The 26,882-nt window shown below is 41.9% G+C and overlaps 1 protein-coding gene and 1 long non-coding RNA gene across 6 annotated transcripts in view; one reads left to right on the forward strand and one right to left on the reverse strand.

The window, feature by feature from the left end:
- Positions 1 to 26,596, reverse strand: part of LOC136783842 (uncharacterized) — a 30,996-nt gene extending 4,400 nt beyond the window's left edge. The window contains exons 1-2 of one of the 2 annotated variants that reach the window (XM_066744156.1): positions 25,889 to 26,596; positions 11,811 to 14,106 (exon numbers count right to left, since the gene is read on the reverse strand). In XM_066744156.1, the coding sequence (XP_066600253.1) occupies positions 11,811 to 12,820 (1,010 nt within the window). In that variant the 5' untranslated portion in view covers positions 12,821 to 14,106; positions 25,889 to 26,596. Of the gene's footprint in view, positions 1 to 11,810; positions 14,107 to 21,695; positions 22,222 to 25,888 lie in introns of those variants that run through there. The other variant, XM_066744157.1, reaches the window with a different exon arrangement.
- On the forward strand, positions 18,212 to 25,895 carry LOC136783844 (uncharacterized). Of its 4 annotated transcripts, XR_010824330.1 has the most exons (5): positions 18,212 to 18,368; positions 20,098 to 20,247; positions 23,607 to 23,926; positions 24,019 to 24,254; positions 24,317 to 25,895. It is a non-coding gene; the product is annotated as an uncharacterized lncRNA (long non-coding RNA). The 4 variants fall into 4 exon arrangements; XR_010824328.1 differs by having other exon boundaries at positions 23,607 to 24,254; XR_010824329.1 differs by lacking the exons at positions 18,212 to 18,368; positions 20,098 to 20,247 and adding an exon at positions 22,232 to 23,546 and having other exon boundaries at positions 23,607 to 24,254.
- Positions 26,597 to 26,882: the final 286 nt, after the last annotated feature.

Raw genomic sequence — 26,882 nt, forward strand, 5'->3', positions numbered from 1 at the left:
TATTGCGAGTACAATAAACAGAGGATTATCTTTAGTCTTTCCAATTATAAACCTGAGAAGAAGGCAGAGTCGCTGGGCCTCTCGAAACACTGGTCGGAAGTTGAAAGTGTCGAATAGATTTACGACTGGATGATAAAAGTAGTGGGTATAGGTGTTGCTGTGGCGCAGCTAATCGGAAAAGCGTCAAATGGATTTTAGTGAAGCATCAGAAAGAAGCAGACATTCCTCCTTATAATCGCTTCACGGGCTCGTCGTAAATAAAGCCTCGAACGCAATTCTCTTAAACGTAATACGATTTTGATAAGAGCGCAGAAACGGTTCTCTTAATTTTTCCGATTAGATCAGCGACAGTCGACTTCATAAAATGCCCGGCACTGATTAATCGTCTCCAAAGAGTCCAAGAGACATTCGCGTGGCAATTGAAAATAATTGGGATTTATGCCGTGACTTGGAAGGAGCGATCGTTCCAGGGTTTAATCGTGGCAACCACATAACGCACTCGTCTATCCAAAGAGGTTGCCGACCCTTAAAGGCGGTAGCAATGGCATCGTGGGAATTTCTTCTTGGGCTGTTATAGATGAAGCTCGTTTAAAACCAACGCGTAAATGCATAAGTTCCGCAGCTTTTTGCTAAGACAGCAAAGACACGACGAAGCTGCGTGCGTTCGCCATGAAGAAGAAGAAGAAGAAGAGGAAGAAGAAAACGGTCCAAAACTCCACTGCTCATGGTCCTCCGTCGGAAACTCTGCTACTCTTTTCCTGGTTCAGCCGGACGCTCGATATATATATATATATATATATAACTTCCTTTTAATCCCTGTTACTTGGGATGGCGTGACTCGCCACCAATGGTAGCAGTGCTCGGGGTACCGTAATATCTGTACGTATAATACCTGACGTTGCTGCTACATTCGACGTGCATACAAATTGCATATCCGAAGAAAACAATCGTCCACCGATGATAATTTAGCTACGAATGCCCTCGTTCGCTGGAAGCTTCAGGCGAAAATATTTAGCCACTCGATGCATCATTTAACGTGGCGAAAGCTTTTCTTATATTGATTCGTCTTTCAAAGCCACGAGGACGCGAAGAACGAGCGTGTTCGATAATAAAACGTTAACACGGCTTGTAAATGTTATATACAGCTGTATATAAGTGTATAGGGTGTGTTTGTATAGGTGACCTGATTTGACCTCTTCTGAATGACGACGGACCGTTTTGTTTGCGTCTCCTGTCTCGTATACAAGCATTTCGTTGATATGAATGAGCGTTTTACAAACGCTACGGAAGATGGTCTTCCTGCTTAACGAAACACGTGAGTCCGAGGAATACATGAACGAAGACTGCTTTTCAACGAATGGAACCATCGTGCGACATTCCAGTGACAAATGGTACATAAATGCTTCTGTATATCGGACTGCAGTCCAGTCGACGGATTAATCGACGAGAAAAGCTTCTACGTCGTTGAATGGCTGAACAGGAAGACGACCTTCAATTTTTCTTGCTTACTGTACCCCCGAAATTCCTCAGTAGTTTATATCTTTTTATACGTTTATTATGGATGTTACTATTATTATCGTTCACTGCGCACAGTGTTTTAAATAACTACCCATACAGTACACTTGACTAAAAGTTCTCTTGCAGATTTCATTTAGTCACCCAAATGACTAAAAGACGTCTAAAAGAAATCTTTTAGTCATTTGGTGCTCTATGTCCATCTTCTCGTTTACTAATTTTTTCAATAAAAGAAATTATCAGTATTTTTTTCTATGATAAGCGTTTCAAAAGTGTAGTAACGGTGCCCCAGAAATTCCACAGTTATTTATACCTATGTATACAATAATTACAGGCACTATACTTTTCTTATCACGTATCCTGCACAATTATTATTCCAATAGCTTTCTTCTTGTTTACGAATCTTTTTAATTTTTCAATTATAGAAATTACCATTTCTTTCTCTATGATAATCGTTTCGCAACTGTACCAACCCTGTGCACGTAGTGATCATAATTTTCGTTGCACGATCAATACCAAGAAAGTGACAGCTTCTTATCGGTGTAATTATAGTGTGTTCTACCCGCGTTAAATAATAGTCGATGACGTCATTGGATAAACGTTGCGTGCAGCTAGACGGGAGAGACTGTAAGATATAAAACGTAATTGCGTATAAAAGAATTGATGGATGATACAAATTAACGAGGAGTAAATGTATATTGGCAAATTAATTGTCAAACGTGTTGATATTGTTTAAGGAGAGAGGGAAAAAATCGATAGGTCAAATGACGGAAAAGTTTTTCGGGTCAACGGGTACTTTATTGGTTTAACGATCGTAACAAGTTTTTCTAGATGCATAAGCGCTGCATTTATACTAATGTGTCCAACGCTCGCGATTCTGACCTACATATCGAAGCTTGAGAAATTGGAAAACGAATTGAGAAAAATGATTGAGTGCAGCAATAAAAATCCGGCTTTTATTTCGCGACAAACTTTAGAGTGCACGCATTTTAAATGCTCCGACTGTACTAATTTAGGGAGAAAAAAATGCTTGCACTTTTGACATATATATCGAAGCTTGAGAAATTGGAAAACGAATTGAAAATGATTAAGTGCAGCAATAAAAATCCGTCTTTTATTTCGCGACGAACTTTAGAGTGTAGGCACTTTAAATGCTTCGACTGTACTAATTTAAGGAGAAAAAAGGGAGATCTGTGCCTTTCTTGAGGAGTAGAAGATTAGGGGAATATGTTAGGACTAGAGAAAATAAGCCAAGAGTGGTCTAAGCTAGACAACCGCGTATGCACACGGACGATATTTATATCTCGAGGTGTGATTAATTGTGTACGAATATAGCGTTAGCGACGAAGGGTCGCTGACCGACCAATCTTTCAGTCAGGAAAAAAACCTACGAAGCGCGAGTAAGTAGTTTCATTGCCACGGGGCCAGAGCGTTCCCTCTGCATTTGGCATCTTTTCAACCTACCAATCTCTTCAATTGCAGCTCTCACTGGGTCAAAGAGAATTCGGTAGATTCAATGTCTTAGTCTGACTAAAAAAATATGCTCTTAAGAAATTTTAGAATCTACTCGATTTTCTCGTGTGTATTAACCAGTTTGAAGAACAAACTAAGGGTGGGGAAATTGGCAAAGAATTGCAAAACAAATAAAAGAGTTCTCGCTGGGTCAAAGACAACTCAGTAGATTGAAATTTCTTAGTCTGAATAAAAATATGTTCTTAAGAAATTTTAGAATCTACTCGATTTTCTCATGTGTATTAATAAGTTTGGAGAACACACTAAGGGTGGGGAAATTGGCAAAGAATTGCAAAATAAAAAAAAGAGTTCTCACTGGGTCAAAGACAACTCGGTAGATTGAACTTTTTAATTCGAATAAAAATATGTTCTTAAGAAATTTCAGAATCTGCTCAATTTACTCATATGTATTTCGGCAAGTTCCTCGGTGACGACTCGCAAAAGGGCAAAGAAAATTGGCAGAAAATTGCAAAAATTTCCGGCTTTGTGAGTACGTAGTTAGTTATGAATAGAGTGGTGGATAAAAGGCTCGAGTCCCACGCGCTTTTTTGCAGTAAAAAGGGAAGTCGGCTTCCTGCGACATGCATCGTTCAGGTGTAAATACCGTTGCATACGAAATGGGGGGCGTATTGTTCGCCCACGAGGAACTGTTATCCATGCACCAAAGAGATGATTCCTCCATGTTTGTTATGTATCATTGATAGTCTAGCTCGTCCTATTGGTAATTTAGTTACTTTTGTTTACACGATTCGTCGCGGTTCAAGAAATCAGAATTCATCCACTGAAGAACTGTTCTTCACGGAAGAGATGATTCCTCGAGTCTATTACGTATCATTGATATTCCATCTTGTCCCATTGGCTATTTAGTTCCTTCTCTTTATATGATTTAATTCTTTTAATTTATATAATTGGTCGCAAATCAGGAAATCTCGAGTTCATCCAAGGAAGAACTGTTCTCCACAAAAAAGAGAAGATTCCTCGACATCTATCCCATATCATCGATAGTACAGCTCTCGTCCTATTGGCTATTTACTTACTTTTGTTTACACGATTCGTAGCGGTTCAAGAAATCAGAGTGCATGCGAAAAAAAACTGTTCACCACGATAGAAATGATTCCTCGATATCTACTCCGTATTATCGACAGTCCATCTCATCCTTTCGGCTAATTCCTTTTGTTTACACGATTCGTAGCGGTTCAAGAAATCAGAGTGCATGCGAAAAAAAACTGTTCACCACGATAGAAATGATTCCTCGATATCTACTCCGTATTATCGACAGTCCATCTCATCCTTTCGGCTAATTCCTTTTGTTTACACGATTTAATTCCTTCAATTTACACGATTGGTCGCGAATCAAAGAATCAGAGTCCATCCACGAAAGAACTGTTATTCTCAAAAGAAACGATTCTTCGACATCTAACATTTATGTACATATATCGATACTCCAACCAGTCCTTTTATCCTTTTTATCCCCAACAGTTTGCTCCTAACGGATCAAGGTTCCTCCACCAGAGACCGGTATTCGCAAAAGAGACGATTTCTCGATATATCGAATACGCATGAATATTCCAATCAATCCTATTGGCCGTCTAGTCCCTTTAGTTTACACGGTCCGTCGCGGACGAGGAATTGTGACCAGCAGAACCGAAGCGAGCGAAGCCGTGCTCATGCGGCATTTCTTCCGGTCAGAAGCCGCGCTTGCGAATCCTTGGAAAACCTACGCAAACCGTACATCCGCTAATTTCCGCCATAGTCGTGCTACAATATCGCTGCCATCGCTGATGCAACATGCGCAAAGTCGACGAAATCCCGGCGTGATTTACCGATCGAAACGACCCATTTCTCCCCTCAAATTTATTATAGAATGCAGAAAAATGACGAATCGGTTATTTTTGCACCGTTATGAAACTCGACGTCCAATGGATCGCTGGCGGAAACTGACAAGCGCATTGACTTATCGCTCGAATCGTAGGTGGGCAGGTATAATAAATTAAACAAGAGGTTTTAAACGTCCGTCCGGACATTATGACTGACAAGGATTTATCTTGCTCAAATAAACGCGTATACTCGATGATGAGACTCGTATTCCAATCGATGCAAATTTTGTTCTCGTCACACTGCGAATTTTTCATCCCCCTAGATGATTCTTAAAGATGACGAAGAGAAAAGGAGGAAATTCTTCAACATATCCCATTATATTCGATATTAAAATTGGACCATGGAACTCGTTTTCGAGGGACAAAATTCTAACCCAATGAGCGCAACGTCCGTAACTCTACATCCGATACCGAAATAGATGACGGGGTTTGCGATGATGCACGCTCGCGAGACGAACCAACGCAAGTGTGTGTAAAGCGTTCTATATATAGAAAATTAAATAACATTTTGATTTCCAGCAAGGGACCGAAGGAACAAAGAGATTGAGTTGGACAATCCAGTGGCAGCCATCTGTCAGCGAGCCGATGGCTTCCTGCCTCGATCCGCTTCACAACAGTTTGAACAGACGTTGTACGCCTGTGTTTTTAATGGACCGAGGCACTCGCCTCCTAATCTTTCCTCGCGATAGAAAAATAATTGATGGATCAATGAGAAACGACAGTTTGTTATATGCGAGACACTCGGTAGGTTTGCATAGTTTTATCGCTGGTTTCTCGTTGATTGCATCACGTGACGTATATTGCGCACTTGAGTGTTTGTATACATTGAGGATTTCAAGGTGGATTATGTACACAATAAAAAATATTTTTCTTAGAACAGTTCGCCGGTTAAACCGTCCCATAATATATATAAATGTAAAAAATTGCAAGGTTCTTTAAGCATAATAAACATTAAAAATTTTCGCAAGAAATTTTGGAAATATTTTTCTATTTGCATTCAAAAATATGTTAAGCAAAATTTTGATTTATAGATTTACAGAGAAACGCGTCTACTTGTATCTATATATATATATATGGGACGTTTCCAGTGACGGAGCCTGTATATGTATATGTATACATATATATAGCAAAGGAAATCCTCTCCAACAGGTGTTGGCAATCGCATCCTTCTGGAAGTGGAGGATGAAAATGGCACAGAGTTTCCAACGAGGTATATACATATATATACTGCCTGGAGAATTTCCATGTTCCCCCAGAAAGCACCTGGAGACGTCTGGACGAAATTAAGGCTCGCCCTGGGATCTTTGTGAAGGGCGATAACCGTTACGACTGGACGAGTCGCACCTGTTCTTTCAGCGCACTTGGGATCCGAGGATTCTAAATGCATTGTGCACTTTACGAGACCGAGACTGCGTGACCAATCAACGCACCTCACCGACACTTTTTCTTCCTCAGCTTCTTCCCTCTCGATTCGAGTAAACGTGCATTTTCGCGCAAAAGCGTACTCGTATATTTGTCCACGGTAAACTGTTTTTGTAATGCGCCACTCTCTCTTTCTCGCGCTTACAACGCACCAACACAGATCCCACTTTTTTCTGCTCGAGTCGACCGAACGTTCCGAGAACGCCCCGACTCGCACTCGCTAGAATCAAAACATTGCTCGAACACAGTCGGTTTCTTCTTTTATACCTTCCTATCGAACTGGTGCAATTATTCGACACAAGACAAACTTATATTTTTTCCTTCTAACTTACTGCTCCAGTACAGCGATTCAACCAAAAAGCCCCTGTATATATAGTACTACGATCTATACGTATACATCTTTTCCCAAGAAGACACAGATATCACGCGAGACTGACAAAGTTATCGTCGCTTAAATTGTATATCTTATTAACGAGGTGATAAAATTTTTCACGCCCTTCGGCTACTCCTAGACAGGATCTATCCTGGCGTTTATTTATACAGAGATTTATCAGGAGGCGTCGAAGCGCTTTTCCTCGAGTTCTAAAAAAAAGTCAAGAGTGTAGAGAGAGAAAGAGAAGAGTTTTTCGAGTGTCTTTCACAAGGAGGGGGGTTAAAAGTGGCCCCGCTCCTGAGAAAACACAATTCGACTGCCAAATTTATTCCCGGTACTACCGATCAGGCCCTTGAGAGACCGAGAGGAGTAGCTTTCAGACGCCGGAGAGATTCGAGGCGGTGGAATGCCAAGGAGCACTCGAGTAAACGAATAGCGAACGCGGAGAGCAAAGGCAAACCTGGCTCTTCTGGTCTGGACATAAACCAGACGCGCGTATATAACGGCGGCCAGCGGCTGCGGAACGCGAGCAAGCCAGCCAGTCTCCGTCGATACGAGATAAATCGTGTTCGCTCGCATACTTACTCCCCCCCCCCCTCCCCCCTCCTCTACCGCAGCGCAAAATAACGTTTCCGCAAGCACCGCGAACCTGACATTGCAAAAGCGTCATTAAGGCGTCATTGAACCCGCGTTCCTGCTAAGCAACTCGCACATACCGAATACTCCCAGAGTATATCGAACCATTTCCCATATTACATATATATTTACACACTCGATTTACCCCGATCATTTCTTTCCCAACCGACCGCTTACGCCATTTTAACGAGCTTTTCTAATTTTGTATGTATATATGTATATAGTGAACGGACCCAGCTGAGTCTGGAAAATTAATTTATGGCAACTACGACACCTGGCCGGACGCTGGATGAGGAAAAATAAAGATGGAAGACACTTCTTGAAGAGTTTAGTGGAATCTTCAGGGTCCAGGTTTTTGGCGATCTTCGCGGATTATGGAAAGCGTGGCTTTGGGTAGGAAAGTGTATTTGGGGGAAAGATCTGTTTTTGGGACGAGGTTCGCTCTCTTCGGGGTTAAAGATGCTTTATCGGGTTTGGGTCCGTAATGAGGCAGCACTTAGCGGAAGGAACAAGCGTCTTCCGGTGATTCTCGCGAGTCCGGTACCCTTCCGAAGAAGAAGGTATTCACTAAGAAATGAGTAAGGGTATGCCCCGGGGTGCCCACGAGTGCCACAATGGCGAAAATCTTCTATATTACCGTAACGCTCTTTCCTAACATGTGCGACACATTATAAAACCAATTCGCAACGTCCAACAAAGCTCTGGAATTCCCCCCGAGCTTCTAAGAACCTGCCGCGCCGCGCCCCCTCGGGCCATTTTGCCACACGCACGCGTGCTAATTAATCTCTTGATAACCACGACCTATAAATACTACTCACTTATCTCGACCCGCAGTCCAGTGGCCATAACTGAAATCTCCATTTACCCGCTTTTACATTTTTTCCTGTACCTAAAGCACTTCGAGTGCCTCGATAACCCGTTATCGACCGAGTTCCGATAAGCCGAAGAATTCGATTCGCTTTCCGCACTCTCGCCTATGCTATACATGTGTATTGTTCAAGTTAAAGAAAAATTCATAGTTTATTGTGAATGAAATGATTTGGTTCGAACTCTTCGAAAAACCAGTAGTGAATCCAATATTGATTTTCACGCGAGAGTCTTTCGACCGAGTTAAACCACGAATGTTTGTTTTATTTTTTTCTTACCTAGAACGTCCGAGCTCAGTTTACGACCGCTGCTGCAACCTATTTCCAGATTCTGTTTTAGGCGAGGTTCTAAAGTGGAAAACTCAAAGTCGATCGAGGGAAACGTTGATATATATATAATACATATGGGAGAATTATTATCGTCCATTAACTTGGATAACACGAGCAAGGACGCGAGCGTACGAGTTTGGTCAAGCACTTTGACCCCGTGGCGCAAGAATGACCTTCGTGAACCAGCGATGTACAAGTTGTAGGAATTTTTTCCCCCGATTCACGGCTCGATTGAATATTCCAAATGCGCGCTTCTCCCTCTCTCTCTCTCTCTCTCTCTCTCTCTCTCTCTCTCTCTCTCTCTCTTTCTCTATGTACTCTCAGGCACGAATATTTTTCTTTATTTTCAAGACGGTCATTAGACTCTCCGCGGCACTGTAGCTACGTTTATCTTGGAATTTCTTCATTTTTCTCCCGGCGAAACGAGCTTTCCGCGCTCGCTTACCGTGAATCCAAGGGAATATGCACCGACACGCTTTCGGTCCTACAGATCGTAGACATATTTTCCGAAATTATCAGCATCGAACTTCGATGAAGAAAAATTTTGCGAAAAAAAATATATTCTTATAGGGATTACTTTAATATGTTTACATTCGAATTTCGTAGAATATGTAACAAAAACACGTGTTCTCTGGTAGGTCTCAATTTAAATTTTTGTAGGATAAGAAATACTCATTTTTGGATAAAAAAAAAGTTTATTAATATCGGAACTCGACGAAGAAAAATTTTGTGAAAAAACATTAATACTTAAAATTTGTTTACTCGATTCCAGCAGAATAGAAATGATTCCACGTGGAACTGCGCGTGTCTACCGTTAGGTGGGCCTGGAATTGAATAGTTGCAGAGTAAAGCGCTCGTTTGGATGAAAAAAGGAGTCACGCTTCGCAAAGTACTCGATTAAATCGCGACTGTAAGGTGGGTATTTCGTGCACGGCACCAAAAGCAACAGTTGTGCGTTGTTACTCGCGTATACGTGCACGCCTCACACGCGCACACACACGCGCATAGGAGGGACGTGAATTTTTCAGTTTCATGGCGTGAGAAGAAACATTATACACGGGAGTCGTTGATATATCGCACGGGATACGGACACCACGTGCACAGATGAACCACGCATAGATGAGTGGGAAAGCATATTCTGCTGCGTCGGTGATTTTCTCAATTAAGAGAGAAGAGGGCAGCAGGAAAATTATTAAGTTAAATTGGATTAGTTGCTTCTTTAAAGATCCAGAGTTTATATATATAGTAATATGCCGTCAATCTGCATATCGATTTTTCTCGCGAAAAATTAACGATCAAGGCGCTTTATAACCAATAACGTCTTTTTTTATTTTATAAGGCAGGGATAATTCATGTTTGTTAATACGACAAATAGTATTTGTCTTTTTATTTTTAAATCCTGAGAGGAAAATCTATAGAAAAATGAAGAAAAGTCGAATTAGCTAATTCTTCAAAAACTGAGAGTATATACAGCACACTTGACTAATAATTCTCTTATAGACATCTTATAGGCCCCCAATTTAATAAAAGACGCTTAAAAAAATCTTAATAAGTCATTTGGTGCTCTATGCAATTAATAATCGATGTATTTTAATCAACTGTCTCTTTGTTACTAATATCGGTAGCAAAATCTTGCAAAATTGAAAAAAATCGAATTATCTAATTCTTTACAAACCGAAAACTTAAAAAATTAATAATCGATGCATTTAAATCAACAGAGTCTCTTTGTCTCTAATCTCGGTAGGAAAATCGATGCAAGTCACACAGAGTACCTCATCCTCTTATTACACCCACCTATCGAAGATGGTGTTCGTACAGAGGAGAGCAGAGAAATTCGAACGTTATCTACGGGCACTCGACGCTTTTACTTTTACCGTGTGGCATACCTGTCTATCCAAGTGAGCCGAGGCTACGCCTACAGTGATAGGTAGAATGGAAAAATGCGACGTTTGCATGTCCGATCATTTTCTTTCACCCTCCGTACACCTCTCGAAGAATAAGACGCTAGCTCGATTCCAAATCCGCCAGATTACGAAACGCCCGCTATTATTTCGTGATTGCAGAGTACACACAATTCACAAATAAGCCGAAGGCCATCGTTGCGCGATGTTATCCGAGTTTTTACGTTTTCACTTTTACAGCCTGGAAAAAGCGTAAAAATACTTGGAGATATGCATCTCTTTGCGAAACGTTGGAAGGTCTAAATGTAGCATTTTCGTTCTTTAACGGAGAAACGTTGGTACGCGACAGCACGATTGTTTCAACTGTGTATATATATATTTAAACATATATATATATATATATAGCTGCAAAGCGCGTTGGACGAAGCTGCGACGCTATTGTATGCTTATTTTCTCGCGAAACTCTGACATTAAACGGTGTATATTTGTCGCGAGAGTCTTGGTGCGTGGATAATATCGTACTCGTTATACTTTTTATTGAATCAACATGCGAACGGAAGTGCAACCCGCACGCAAATTTCCCAGGATTCTGTCTTTTTTTCTCTTTGGTTGTATACCGACCAAACCCCTCGAGGTGGTACAGTAAAAGGGGGAGGGGGGAAGGACTAGTCAAGGTGGAAAACGCCCTGATGGGGATAAAAATGACAAACCGTTGGATTTGAGCAAAATGTTCCAGTGAATTTTTTGTTAATTTTTTGTTAATTTTTGTAACATTAATGAATCGCCGATGCAGGATGGCGCAGCAGTCCCCCCCCCCCCCTCCCCATTAGATCTTAAAAATGATTGAACTGGATTCCAGCGTGTCAAGCAAGAATACCGGTCCCGATCGCCATATGCCTTTCCATTTGCTTCATCGCTCATGAGGTATTGCTTCCTAACAAGCAGGTTCGGACGCGTGCGACCATCCAGCACGTTGGTTCGTTACAAAAAACAAATAAGAAGCCGCTGCTGTATGGCATAAATATATAAACTACCGTGTTTCGCAGATTCTTATTCGTCGGAGGAAGCGCCTGCAGGAATCCAAGAGTATATTATTTCTCAAAATCATTCGGCCAGTTTTTCGATCGATGTGCTTTTTAAGGAGGATCACGTTACAAGCTCAAAAATTCTGGCTAATTGCGTCCCTCTGCCAATAGGATGATGAGATGGATGCTCGATACTTGGAAAGCAAATTCTTTGCGTGTAGAGAAAGAGAGAGAGAGAGAGAGAAGAGTGTACAAAGCGATCAGGAATTTTCGGTTATACCGAGGATCCTTGAACGACCTTGAACGGTGCGATTAGTCTCTAGGTGAAAAGAAGGGTAAAAGAGGTGATTTACCGGTGTCCTTGGTACGAAGTCTTGACGAGTTTGACGGTGAAGAGAAACTGAATAGCGCAAACAAGGAGGCAGCACAGGTTCAGCGACAGCGCCAGGGCGCAGAGGGCCAAGGTGACGTCGTAAACGATCGTGTACTCTTCGGGGCTGATGAGAGTGCTGGGCGTGACTGTCAGCGGTGAGATCTTCAGCAGGAAGATGAGCGACAGAAGGGCCAGCAGCAAGGAGACGAGGCAAAGCAGTCCTAGACTGGTCAAGGTCTCCCTGACCCCAGCCTCCTGGTCCCTCGTGGAACGATGTCTCGAGATGGAGGAGGACCAGGAGGTGTTCAGGGGGATCACAGTGGGTGCTCCTTGGGTCGGTGGTGCCGGCGGTACCTGAACGGCGACAGGTGCGTGAATAACAGGTGCCGGGGACGGAGTGGCCTGGCTGGGCAACCGAGACAGCCTGGAGATGTCCAAACCACCATTGACCTTCGGCCTCTCTTGGTGCAAAGCCACCTGGTTCCCCAAGGTATGTCCCACGTTGCTCGATACATTGTTACCAGTGGTGGTCCCAATGTTGTTGTTGGTACCCAAAGCGTTGTTACCCACCACAGGACTGACGCTGTTCACCGAGTGCTTCGACGTCGAGAGGGTCGAGAGATTCAGGGCATGGGAGTGGTTCAACCGTTGGGAGAGATTGTTCACGCTGAGCTGAGAATGATTCAGCTGGTGTCTGTGCACCGAGGATGGAGTCGCCGTCGTCGGGTGAACCAGAACCTGGCCCGTTGCGCGCTGCGAGGGAGGAATGACCGAGTCGTAGACGTCACTTCCGGTACCGCGGCCTCCAGCGACCAGTCGACCCGAAGGGTTGTAGTGGTGGTGGTGTTGCTGTTCCTGATGCAGGACATTGTGGTTGTGATGATGAAGGCTCGGGGCGTGCAACGAACCAACGCTGCTCTGGTGGTACTCGTTCTGATGATGCCTGGAGCCCGCTGATGACGGTTGCCCCGATAGGATGTGCTTCAGCATTACTCGACGCTGGTTTCACGAGGCTGCTGCTGCTGTTGCTTCTTTTCTTACTCTTCTTTCTTCTAAACTCTTGGTCGCCTTACATGGCACCGCCTTCCTCGCTGCCAATGAAAACCACTTTCCTTCTACGAGTTTGTATTATTTTTATTCCCCACGCTCTTTCCTTCCTCCTCCGTACCTCCGTGACCTTGAAGAAATTGCTTCTTCTACGGCGAGCAAAACCGTGCTAGATCCTCGTCGTTAAGGGATATCGATATCCTCCGCGTCTTTATCGAAGAGATTCTTCGTTTTCGAGTTTCAATAACTGATCTTCGCGCCTGACACGCAGTGTCAATGAAAATCACTCTCCTTCCACGAGTTTGTACTATTTTTGTTCCTCACACTCTTTCCTTCCTCCTCCGTACCTCCGTGACCTTGAAGAAATTGCTTCTTCTTCGGCGAGCAAAACCGTGCTAGATCCTCGTCGCTAAGGGATATCGATATCCTCCGCGTCCTTATTTAAGAGACCTCTTTGTTCCTCGAGTTTCTACAAGCGATGTTCGCGTGTGTCACGTGCTGCGTTTCGCAGTGACTACGGAAACCTACGCCGACGAGAGTCTACGTGCCCGGGCTCAACGAGTTACTGCATAGCAACTCCACCATGGCGACCTCGACAGTCATCATCCAGCCTACATATCTATTCGCTCCTTTCTTCGCTGCTACACTCGTCTTCTCTCTGGTACCCTTGAAAATATTCCTCGCTGTATCCAAAGGTTGATATCATGGTTTCTTCGTAGAACAACTCAATTGGCCCGAAAGCATCCTTTTGGAAATTAATCCTCTCGCTTTCTTCTCTTTTATTTCTTCTTTTTATTGCGGGAAACGAGTGTTCGAAGATTGCCTTACCCACACATCCTTTCTTGCACAAACACTTTCAACCGCTCACTTTGGTCCCGGAGTATTTCGATTCTCCGAAGCAACGCTCCTCTCGACGCAAAGTATTTACAAAGTGCAACTTTTTCAGAAAGGATCGCGATTTACGGTCCTTTCCAGCCGACGTCTCGGAAGATTTCAATCGCTGAATCGATTATCGCACTTCGCCAGAGAGCGTCGACTTCTTCCGACGAGCGAGTGAAACTCCGAGTTTTTCGTGGAAAACTTTCTTGGGAAATTCAATCAGAAAGGATGTGCCATGCTTATGGATCTCTCCTGGATCTTTGGATCTCGAAATTGTGCCGGCTGCAACGTGGATTTATCGCTGCTTCTTCTTCCTTGAAATTCCTCAATTGGCATAATTCCTCGGATTTCTAAAACAGAAAGAAAAGGTGTATAATCAGTCTGGATTAGACAGGAATAACTATATTATTTCAGAGGCGAATGATAAAAATTGACGGAGCACAAATTATTGATCCAGTTATCTCCACGTTCCACTTTACTTATATACATATACATATATATAGTTTCAATTTCATTATTCAACTTTTCTATAGTCGCATCCTCTCCTCTAACATTAAATCAGTCGTAGTTGGATTATTGGAAAAGACGGAATGTGATTGACTCGTGACCTATTTTCCAAGCAGTTTATATATCGAGATCAAAATAGCAACGAGTTTTGTATTATAGTTTTTCTCAAAATTCCTCTTCTAAGTACAAGCAGTACATATTCTGATAAACTCCGGGAGAAGCGGGGTGTGTTTTGTTTACAGTCGAGACTGATCCTTCGCTCCGCCACTCTTCGTAGGAAATAGTCACATCTGTATTTGGTGCGTTCATTTCCTCCCATAGCGAAGCCCACTGGTGAGTCACGCAAACTCGCGCTACTGCCAGACATTATGCGAAAAGCAGATTCAATCTATATGCCATGCCGTGCAACACGAAGACGATGAAAAAATATTCACAATGTACTCTTCATCGACTATCCCTTTATTATCCAGCATAACCTTGCAAAGATACTCGTTGCAAAGTACGGACGAATAGATTTCTTCTCCTATTTCACAATAATAAGAGAAAAAAAACAATATCATCATCTGCCATCCACGTGGAAGCTCAACGATCGATACTCGATCTTTAAAAATCGCTTTTATAAATCTCTTCCCATAAAACATATCAGATCAGACGTATTTATAAATTATTGCTTCTTTATGGTAAGTTTAACTTCCTCTAACCGCGAACAATTTTCAGACGGACTATTCCTTCGGTAATACCTCCGTTTCAATACCGTTACGCCCGGCGTTTACGATATTTCTCGTCACGCTCGATTTCAAAGCTGCTCTGGTACAGATCGAAGCTTAAAACCGCATTGGCCGTCGTTTAGTAAAAGAAAACTTCATTGTTCAAAGCTATATCTCAATTTTTGTCTACCCATGTTTTTATTGTCCGTAATTCTGCTCGAGTATTAGCGAGTTATATTCTTCGAGATAAATATATAATTCGTGCAAGAATGGCTTATTAAAATATTATACTCGTTCAGTGGAACAAAAGTATAATTTGTATGCCGAATAACGAGGTTATTGTACTAATAAAACTGATCTTGTTACAGATTTATCGTGGAAAAAGTTGAAGGGTAAAATTGCAATTTTCGAGGAAAGAAACGTGAGAGAACTAAGATGTAAACAAACGGATGGAATCTCACTTAGCAGTATACATCTTATTAAAAGCTTGTTGTTTACATTTCTATATACGTGAGATAATAGGAGTTTAGTCGTTCGAAATTCGTAAAGAGAACAAAAGATGTATGAATAATGATCACAAGAGTCTAGCTATTGTAAAAATGAAAATAACTTCAAGATCCACGCTTATTTATCGTGTTTCTATCTCAAAGAACCAGTCGTAATATAGGACATAGATTCGAGCGATTAACTCGTAAACTGTTTTCTTAGCTGTGCCTTCGCGAGCAAGCTGATCAGTCAAGATTTTTCACGCGCTACATAAAACCTAACCCCAGTTGCCAGTCTTACGAATCACGTGGGATATACAAACAGAGTTGGCAGAAACGGGTAATTCCCTGCGTTACAGAGAGAACGTGAGTCATAGAGGGGAGAAGAAATTACCCGTTTCTGGCAACTCTGTATATACACAAAGAAGGCAAGAGAGCAATTCACACCTACGAGGAGAGATTCTCGCGTGCTGTGTCTTTGTTGTCAATAGAGAGCAAGACCAGAATCGGCTCGTAGGAACTGGTTTCGCTCGCGTTCCAAACATCCAGCTTCTGCGAGTCGACACTGTTTACGTTTTTTTCGCTAGAAAGACAAAAATTGTATGCTATTCCAAGTCAATTCACGGAATAAATTGGACGTTTGTTTCCTTTTTCCGTATCGATCTCGATTATCCCGATTGACTCGTCGATAAATCGAGCCTGACTCATAGAAGCAGTTTCCGGTCCATTCCGGATGCTCGTGGGTACCACTCGCGCGTAAACGCGTCTAGTGGGATAAAAATCACGCGTAAATACCAGTCTACGCGTGCGCGTGATACGCATTTTACACTGGTGCGTGATGGACGCTTCCTGTTTCGTATTGTGAGGTAAACGATGTTGTGTCACGATTTACGGATGGTAACGTGATGCAGCGTGTATTTCTCGCTGTTAAAGATGCTTATTACAATGTACACGTTTGTCGTACATACATTATACTCGCGCAATTTGAAATCTCATCGTTTTAGCAATGCGTGCAGAATTCGAATCGCATCTTCAGCCATCAATTAGGTTTACGTTGGGACAGAAATTTTTTCGGGCAACTCCAGATTAGTCTTCGTGTGTTTCTACGGTGGAATAAGCGTGAAAAGTGAAAGGATAATTTGGTATGATTATACATTGTACGTGTTATATAGGATAACTCGGTGGATCGGATTTCTCGGTGTTTAAATTAATTTTGAGCACATTTATACCTTGACTAGGCAGCTTTCCACTGGCAATCTTTTTTCTCCGGAGGCGTCAACGCATTTCGTAACAGAACGGTCCTCTCTATCGGAGTTAAGGACGCCTCTGGCCAAGGAGGATCGAGATCCAAGATCACATTCTTTTCTTCGATTCGTTTTCTCGCTGGATTACTATATAGAAATAATACTCGTACGAGTGTAGAGTTGAATAGAGTTTGTTTGGGGAAGCCGATTATAAAGGTATCTTGTTTAAAATGGATTGATAAGCTGGTTATTATAGAAATGCTCTAGTCAGCAAGCACGGAAGCTTACGAGAGTGTTCGGAGAGGAAGGTGGGTCGACCGGTACGAGTATTAATAGACGATTTGTATATAGTTTGAAACGTAGAACGTTTATTATTCGTGATTGCAATGAGATTGACGTTGATGCATGGTTTTTGCGAAAAAGCTATAAATACACTCATCTAGCAAGAAGAACTCTTTTGCAACTCTATTTTATGAGACAAAAAATGAGTTCTTTTTGAAATCTCACAGTATCAGAAAATGTTTGCAGAGTTCAACAAGATTATTTCTTTTGTTTCATGAAACAAAAGTTCCACAATTTTTTGTTAAGAATTTAATTTTTTTTTAATTGAGCATATATACGTTCATTTTAAATTTTCAATCAGAAAAAATAAATAGAAGATTATTTTCAAAAGAAGCTTTAATACAATTTTCAAATTTAGTCTTTATTATATAACAAAAGTATATTCAAGTAATTACCATTTTTTCCTTGGTTAACAGATCTACTAATTTTACACTGTTATACAACTATACAAAAACGTCACTAATAAAATATCTAGAATTTAAGAAACTTTGTTTTAGTAACTTTTTGATAAAAAAATAATACCAAAAGATTGAAAAACAATTTTTTTATTAAATTCCTCCTCTATTCAGATTTTTCAAGTTTGCGCCCTTAAACCAGACAGCCTTTACAGCATTCATGCTTTATTCTGTACTCTTTTTCACTGTTTGGTCATGGTACGTCTTGTAGATTAAGAGCAACGTGTGCACACGCATGAATGCTCTCGTATTGGATTTCCTTTTGATCAGCAGCCTTTTCCAAATGAATCTTCAGCCGGGCACTCACGTACGTGACGCATCCGTTGCCGAGACACGACACATATAATGTTATATATTCTCACGTCTTTATATATATATATATAATATAAAATATTTATTTAGTACCTATTTGATAAAAATACACATTGGAAACCCACAGGATTCCCAATAGGGAAACGAATACACGTCAAATTATCGAAAGTCGTTGTATTCCAACATAAGGACCGTTAGTGGAATTATTATAGGGCTTATATGCATCGCAAGGTTTCCTCAGCACCGAGTGAAGTCCTATACGCGCTAGTTTATCCGATTTTATAACTTCGCCGCCCCCAGACTCACCCTCTCCCCTCTTCCTCCTCCTCTCCCTCTCTACACACATTTCCTTTCTTTTATTTCTCCAACGTAAAAACTAGTCGGTCTACCGCCATAACTCGATACCAATAGGATCCCTCGGTGCGTCCAACACGAACAATCGTAGCCAGTATTTCAGCTTTGATGCTTGACCCTGCGGTCCAGCCCTCAACTTTCGGAATGCAATCAACATTTTCCCGTTTCCCTCTTCGGTGGGAACTCCAAACGCAGCATCGTGTGAGGTATATACAGAATCGCCTTAAAAATGTGTCACATTTCTCATTCCATCGACATTCGAGAAACAAAGCGACCCTTTCCATCCTGAGAGATTCTTCTAAGAGAATAGAAGATTTAATTATACACGCAGAGACATAAATTGTACGTTTCGAGTCCCGGGTCTATGATCCACCGGCGGTCGCCGGTCTCCCGGAAAACTAAAGTTTCTCCATTCGTCGTTCTCCAAGTGCATTTCAATCGCTGTGCAGCGCAGGGACAATCAAGAGGATGCATCGTAAATCATAGAATACACTTGGCGATGAATGCAAGAATCATTGTTGAATGGTGAAAGTCTGGATCGAGGGGGGGGGGGGATATACATGTTTTATGGCGGTAAACATGAAAGAACCGTCAAAGTTGCATTAATGATACGCCAATTTCCTGGAAAACGCGTTAGGCCGAGCGATATGTCGTTAAGGATGAAGCGCGAAGCAACAGGGGACGTTCCAGGTATATTACACGTATATACGGGAACGCCCGAAGCACCCAGAGCGTATCCAAGCGAAAGAAACGACTGATCTGAGAAAAAAACATCGTTAAAAGTCAATGACACTGCTCGCTCGCGTTGCTACATCAACGAGATTACCCGATTATCTGTATAGCAATGCGAGAGCTATACGCAACTCTAATTTCGCAAGACATTCTTCGAGCGTGGAAAAATATTTCGTAGTCCGAGATTCGAAATAATTTTTTTATCGTTCCAAAGAAATTAAATGGAAATAGGTTATTGTAACGATTCGATTGTTGAGTTACCGAGATCGTGATTGGCTGCTGTTCCACTGGGTAGATCAAAGCCTTTTCTTTATATCGATCAACGGCCTTTAAACTCACTATCGATCATTTTCAGGACATTCTTCGAACGTAGAGAAATATTTGTCGAGATTTGAAATAATTTTTTTATCGTTCCAGAGAAATTAAATGAAAATAGGTTACTGTAACGATTCGGTTGTTGAGTCACAGCTATATCATGACTGGCTGCTGTTTCATTAAGTACATCAAAGATTTTCCTTTCCATCATTATCGATCATTTCCAGAACATTCTTCGAACCTGGAGAAATATTTGTCGATATTCCAAATAATTTCGTATTGCTCCAGAAAAATTAAACGAAAATAGGTTATTGTAACGATTCGGCTGTTGAGTCACATCTAGATCGTGGCTGACTACTGTTTCACTGGGTACACCAAAGAGGCTTCTCTTTACATCACTATTCGACGTGTAAGAACGTACAACGGCCTTTAATCCTACTATCGATCATTCGAAGGTGCTTCGCTTCCGGCTATGGAAGCGGATCATCGGACTCCTACATATATATATACGTATATATCCAACGATCGATGCGATCCTATATACTTACACTGCATAGTAAATCGTGTCGTTGTGTAGCAACGAATTACGAGTGCAACGATTCCCCTCACCTGTCGCTTTACACTCGGTTACGAGACTATACACAAAGCCACGCGTGCGTGTGTTTGCGTGTCAGACATGCGCGAGCAGCTGTAGATCCAACAAGATAGTTCCTCCAGTTTTTACCCAAATTTTCCAAAACCAGATCCTTCTTCTTGTAATCAACGTTAAATATTTACTCTCTCCAAATTCATGTACAAATTTATTCTTGCTTTTCTCTGAAACACATATATATATATATATACTTTTAGTTGTATAAAATTCATATAAATACTTTGTACTTGTTTCAGCACTCGTTACATGCACCGTATACTTTCCTCGCAAACTGTTTGAATATTTGAAGAACCCAAGTGTAACGATATCTCCGGGAATCTTTATCTTCATCCGGAACTCGGACAATAAAGCAGTGTGTTGGGCGAGCGAAACAAGAGTTTTTTCAGGTACCATTCTCTCTCGCATCTTCTAATTTACCTCGAGTGTCGCAATCGAGAGAAGCATGCGTGTTGCAATGGAGGGTCGATAAGATAGGCGAACAGCCATTCGATTTTCTCGCTTGTGCCAATATTTGAGATGCCTATGCCAGCGAAGAAATGCATAGCTAAAGATAAATTTCGCTATCTGGAAGCTGAAAGGTGTTAGTCGACGATCCATGGATCCCGTGCTTATGCGTTGGACAACGCGTTGCATCTCGAGTTTCAAGTATATATATGTGTATATACATATATATATATATATATATATATATATATACAATGCTCAGCCATTCTCGGGAAAGATGTATTATACCTCGCTACTGCAAATGCGTCCGATGGATATAGACCTCTTCTTCCACTTGTGACCGACTAAAAAATCAATCCCGTTACTCCCATCCAGACTGAGATCGAGCTGTCCGATAACACCAAACAAGCAATAATTTAAGCGATTTTTCCGCATCGATCTCTTCAGCCAGATGTATTTCTATTTGCCATGTAACCGAGACATTTATTGCACCAATTAACATAGTTAAACTTTTTCCTTCCGTTAAGTAATTGCTGCAATTAGACGCGAGGTTTTTTCTCCTCTTCGCCATAGCATAAAATCCTTTCATTAGGATTAGATGGAGTTTTGAAAGTTCTGGCCAATTAAACTCCGCGATCTGACGGAGATGCTTGGATTGAAAAAGCCAGTTTCTGAGTATAGTACATTCTATCTGGAGATAGAGAGAGAGAGAGGGGAGAGGGGGGGGTGGGGTACTAGGAGTTCGATCACTATCCCCAGGATCTCTCTCAGACGCGATCCACCCATTTCCGTTTCTGGCTAATATAACGGACGCTGTTCCACGAGCGCGTAGGGGGAATCTAGCGACTAGATACACTGCAAGGTCAATGATTTTCCGAGCAGACCGATGAACTTAAGCCCCCCGTGGCCCGTACCCGTACACGCGGAGAGTGTACCGCGCGGCGCGAACTTTCGCGAGAGAACATTGAGATGAGCAGAAGAAAATCGGAGAGAGAGAGAGGAGACAAGGTCGTTGCCTAGATAACAGTTGCAAGGTACAGTTGGTTGGTGTGCCTCGAAGGATGAAACGAGGAGGGAGAGAGAATTCAGCACGAGCGAGCAGGATGGAATGACCGAGTGCACGCTGAAGAAGGAGGAATTGGAAGAGCAAGAGGGAGCCACTGGAAAGAACGAGACGCGGGAAAAGGGATGAAAGATGGAGGGGGGACGAAGAAGCGCGGGAAACGAAGGATAGGGAGAGATACGTATATATACATTGAAGGAACAGGGGGAGATGGAGGGAGAGATGAGTTAAGGTCAGCCAAAGGAAGAGGAAAGACTCAGTGGGAAAAAATTAAGAGAGAGAGAGAAAGAGACAATGCTGCAATCTGCGTGATATCTCTATTTTTACCTTTCATTTGCTCGCTACGGTTAGGTTAGAAACGATGGCGAGAGCACATGATGTAAGAGAGATGTATCTACGGGGCGCCTCGACGTCTTTCTCTTCATCCTTTTTCTCTTTCACTTTTTTTCTCCCCCCCCCCCTTCCTCCTGCTCCCCCCTCCCCACTCTCATCCAGTCCCATCGTTCCTCATCAGTCCGTCCTTGCTTGCACCAACCCCGAGCAATCTATACGCACTACCACCAATCCAAGTTCAGCCTGGACCAGGCTGAATTTAACCTGGCAGGTGCCTGCCTGCTTGCTGAATGGACGACAAACCCGGGGCTTCCCTTTCCTCTTTCTCTCTCTTTTTTTCTCAGCTTATAACCTCTCTTCCATCCTCGTTCCCAGTTCGCGTTCCGTGCGCCTTCTATGTTTCCTTTTTCGTCGCTCTACGCAGCGAGAAAAACTATCACAAATCCACAAGTTACCTTTAATCACTTACAGAGAGAGAGAGAGAGAGAGAGAATGTCACTATACAGCCCCCCCCCCCCTATACTCTCTTCTTCACCACACACTTAAGTAATATTTTTCAAATTCATCATGAGTCGCGCGGTAACATACCGAAGATCCACATCAAACGTGGCCGCTCGTAATCACCGCCCCCGATCCACTTTTATTCACTACTCGCCTTCTTTTATTAATCTTCCACTACTGGATTAACGTCGCCAGAATATTTACGATTTTCTTTTCAACCTTCCTCCTCCCCATAGAACTACTCGCAAAATATTCCATTTTTACTTTTTCATAGAAGAGAGACAGGGAGTAAGGAGAAGAGGAATTCTAGCTCGGATAGGACGAATACCGAGAATCGTGGCAACTTGGAAAATTACGACATAGCATCGAACGCGACGATTAGTCCCTTACGGCTAATTGCAAGTTCCTTGGCACCGGGTCGAACGGCAGTCTTTAAAAATGTTAAAATACATAAAAAGTCAAGTGTCTCGGAAGAACTTGAACTCCGAGCCGCGTGTTCGGCATAACGTATAAATTTCATTCCGTAGCCGTCTCACCGTACAGTTCAGTGCAGCTGGCTCTTTTCTTTCTTCTTTTTCTCATTCCCCCCTCTCATCTCCCCCTTTACAGTCACAAACAAGTTTCACTCATTATCCATAATGTTTAACGACTCTTGATTATCGCTACTTCTTTCATCGGTGCATTTGGAAACCATGTTATCCCAGGTAGTTCGATGAATGATTTCGAATCGCTATGAAACGAAAGACACTGCGAGCCTACGTAAGGCGAAACTACTGGTTGAGGTTAGGTTAGGATACGTCATCGAAGCAGCACGGTTTCAGTGGTCAGATCGACTCTACAACATGAAATGAACATCCCACTAAGAACTGTACGTATCTCATATTACTCATAGAATATATCTGCAAAAAGTAAACATTCTGAGCCTCAGCGTCCGGTCGTCTCAAGTGCGCGTGGACTTATTCCCGCTTCCCGCCATCCCCAAGCGCCATCTCGATCAACATGAATAAAAGAAAAGTGGCAAACCTAAAAATCTGCGTTCATCTAAGCAGTGATGCCAAAATTGTCGCTTTTGCAACTAAGAAGCCGAGTAGAAAGAATACACGCACGTACTAAAAGTACACATGTACGAGATAAGTGATTGTGTTTTGGCTGCTAAGCGCCTATTCTGGCATCGCTGCATCTGAGCTTCGTGTTGATTATTGTCTCGAGGTATGGCGTTGAAGGGCTACGTGGAATTCGTTTCAAAACAAACGTGCTTCAAACGTTCTCCGAATTCATTCGTAAATTATATCGTTTGGTTTTCTATTTTGGCCGATGATTGGACCAATCTGCATCAAGCGCACAGTAAGTATGATCTTGTTCGATGTCACGTATTCATTTCTCGATGTTTTCAATACTTGGCAGCTTGACGTCGCGGCGAGTTGTTCCCTTACCCGACGATGTAAACCCGTTGGTGTGCTTTAGCCTCTTAAGAATCCGACCTTGAGCCAGAACCAAGGAGTGCCTCAGCTACAGCGCTCAACCTTCATATACCTCCATCGACAGGACTCTGCCTACGATTGACAACGAATCTCACCCATCCGCAATAAGTACCAAAGCAAACTATAATTATCAAATGATAGAGAAAAGAAGAAGCACTATAAACTTTTATTCAAATTTCGAAGAGTCCGAAAACCAGCCTAACCGACTCTTGCCCTATCTAAGCTAGTGATAGAAAAAAACAGGTTAATTGTGTCTATTATTTATTCTAAATTGTATCTTACATAGAACATTGATTTTTTTTTAATCGAATTTTCATTAATAATTACAAGTGCAGAATTTCTCATTCGGCATCGTTCAGCGTCCACCATAATTCATTCCTCGAATTGAGAACTATTTCAGCAGGTCCAGCTATGAATCACGCGAGACAAGATCTCAAGGTAGATTGCGAAAAAGTCCCGACTACTGGATTTCATAGCGCACTGAGAAAGCTTATTGCTCGTGGTGGAAGGACCTAACAGTGGTTTTGAAACCGAAAGGCGATATGTATCACATTCCTTCGTCGTGTGCAAGGTATTGTAGTATGCCTAATGAATCACATATTCCAACGTTCATCTAAAAATCATCTTTCGTAGGAGCGAAGATTTCTCCTGGATTTATTTATTTGAATTCCAAATGACTCGCATGCATATATAGCTGGATTTGTTTCCGGAGGCCCTCGTCATTGTGATAACATCCGAAAAATCATTACAGGTCTGACTGAAAATGCAAAAGTTCAAGGAAACACTGTGCGTTGATCGAGAAAGTCAAATGGAGTTAATTGGGAGAGATTTGTGATTCAAGATGCTCTTACGTCAAAAGATGAATTAATCCTTGGTCAATCCCAGTAGCGTGAGATGGAATGCGTTCGAGACGGTTCGAGGGAGTAACGGGTACAAAATATCTTGCGTACGCGAATCCCGAGGCCACCTCTGTTCTCCGCCGCTCTCAGGGACGACGTAAGCTCCAAAAATTCATGGGTGACGAATCCTCGTTCTTCGATTAAACAAGAATCTAATTCCTATCCATAATAATCACATTCCTTCGATTGTCGTTCTAAAATTTCCAATGAAATCTGCAATTGTTTTGGAGAGTTGCCTGAATTCTATGTAATTTCGTTTTTATCTTAAATGCAGATTATTCTTGTAAAATTTAAGCTGCATGTATAACGCGCGCCAAAAAATATACTTTATAAGGATGATGTAAGAAAATGGAATCTTCTTATATAGTATATGGTATATGTCCTCGTTATTTATGGCTACAGCTGCGAATAAATTTGTTCCAGCAAAGCCTCGTACTTGCTTGTATAGTTGAAAGAAATGTTTTACTATTGTTAGCTGGTAGCTTCCTTCGAAAAATTTAAGAGCGAACTTGGATGACGCATATAGTATTTACAAAATAGAAGGAATTTTGTATTGTTAAGAGTTGCGCGTAACACGAGGAGTCCATATTACTCGCTATTTTACGCACGATTCATACATCTTCATGTTTATAACCGTTGAGCGTAGTCAGCATGCTTTCACACGTGATGACTTCTTTTAACGGTCTCTTTTCTTGTTGGTGTGTCGTTGGTGCCTAACGTATTTATCGATCGTACATCCAACCGGTAAGAAGAAACCGTTTTATTTCCTCCATAAACTACCCGTAACTCCAAAACTACCTATTCCATCCATCATTAGAAATTTTCGTAAGCTTCTTCATTCCAATCATTTATCTTATTTAAAATCTTGAAACAGCAACACCCAATAGAGGAAAAATAATCAAGGAACGAGTAGACTCTTTGCCAGTTAAACACTTGTAGTTTCTCCCCAAGATTAAATTTAAGACGCTTTTTACAAAATAAGCCAGAAGGATTAAATAAATTACTCTTTAACACTACAGCTTTTTATAAATACATGTTTCGCCAATTACAGATTTATTTAGAGTAGCATTGCGAAGATACAACAGAAAAGAATAAGAGGAGTATAATTAATTCTGTACTGCGAATGATATGTTGTCGAGCTTAGTAGACATTGAGGACTATAAGTATTTGTTGAAGATTATATAAAAGAGACGATACAACTATATTTCTGCGAAAAAGTTTGCAACGTACGAAGAAGGAAAAGGGCCCGTTCGGGGATTTTCGTCCCTGGCCTCGGTAAGCGAAACCGGGCGGGCTGCTAACTCACCTCGTGCCACATTCCGCTGGGTCTGTCGACGATTTCAATGGCGGGAACGCTACTCGAACACCAACTCAATAAGCATCCACACCTTTTCCACCACAACACACCAGCACCAGCACCTTTACCCGGAACCAGCACTTTTGTAAATCTTCCAATTTTCAAACACGCACGTGCAGTTTCAAAGCTGACATACCCAATGCGCGCTTTACTCGCGCAGACTCCTCAACAGGTTTCTCACGTTAAACGTCAAACGACGTTTTCTATTGGACCGTACTAAATTGAGAAGCAACGGCAGTTGCCTCGAGTGCCTCTTGCTTCAAGCCGGCATCGACGGCATCACCAAGAAGCGTCACGTTGCACGGCTGGTGGCCGACTGAAGTCTGAAGTCTGAACAACCAACGAATACTGACGACCGGCACGGCACACTCACTCCGCACAGTCTGCTACGCTACTACTACTCTACTCTACTCACTACTGCTTGCTGTTACTCTTTCTGCTGCTGCTGCTGGCTGGCCTCAATGCTACGGCTGCTACTTCTCTCAATGCTTTAATACTAAAGCACAGAATCAACAACCATGTCCAGAGAACGGCCAACGCAGACTCATTCGGCCCTGTTTGGCCCACGTACCTTTCTTTTCATCACAATCACTCTTCAACATATCCAAACTATGCAACCATAAATTTTTCGCTAACCCTCGTGTCTTATTATAGCAAATCACTTTATCTTTTTGTCTCTGATCATATCTATCTCTCAGCTATTACCTGGTAAATTAATAATAAAGAACGCGATTTGGTATAGTTAATATATAAACATATAAATATGAATCAACCGCTATTTTATTTTATAATATAATCACTTTTACAGAATGCCTTATTTTAGTGAAGTATATGAAATACACATAAACGATAATATAATATACGTGTGGTATTCATATAACATATGTCAATGAAAAATAGTAAAATTATAACTGTTTTCATCTGATAAGTTTATAATTTACAA

The sequence above is a fragment of the Prorops nasuta genome, unplaced genomic scaffold, assembly GCF_024137725.1.
Source record: "Prorops nasuta isolate Cenicafe-Biocafe unplaced genomic scaffold, Cenicafe_Pnas_1.2 PNAS00038, whole genome shotgun sequence".
Lineage (NCBI taxonomy): Eukaryota > Metazoa > Arthropoda > Insecta > Hymenoptera > Bethylidae > Prorops > Prorops nasuta.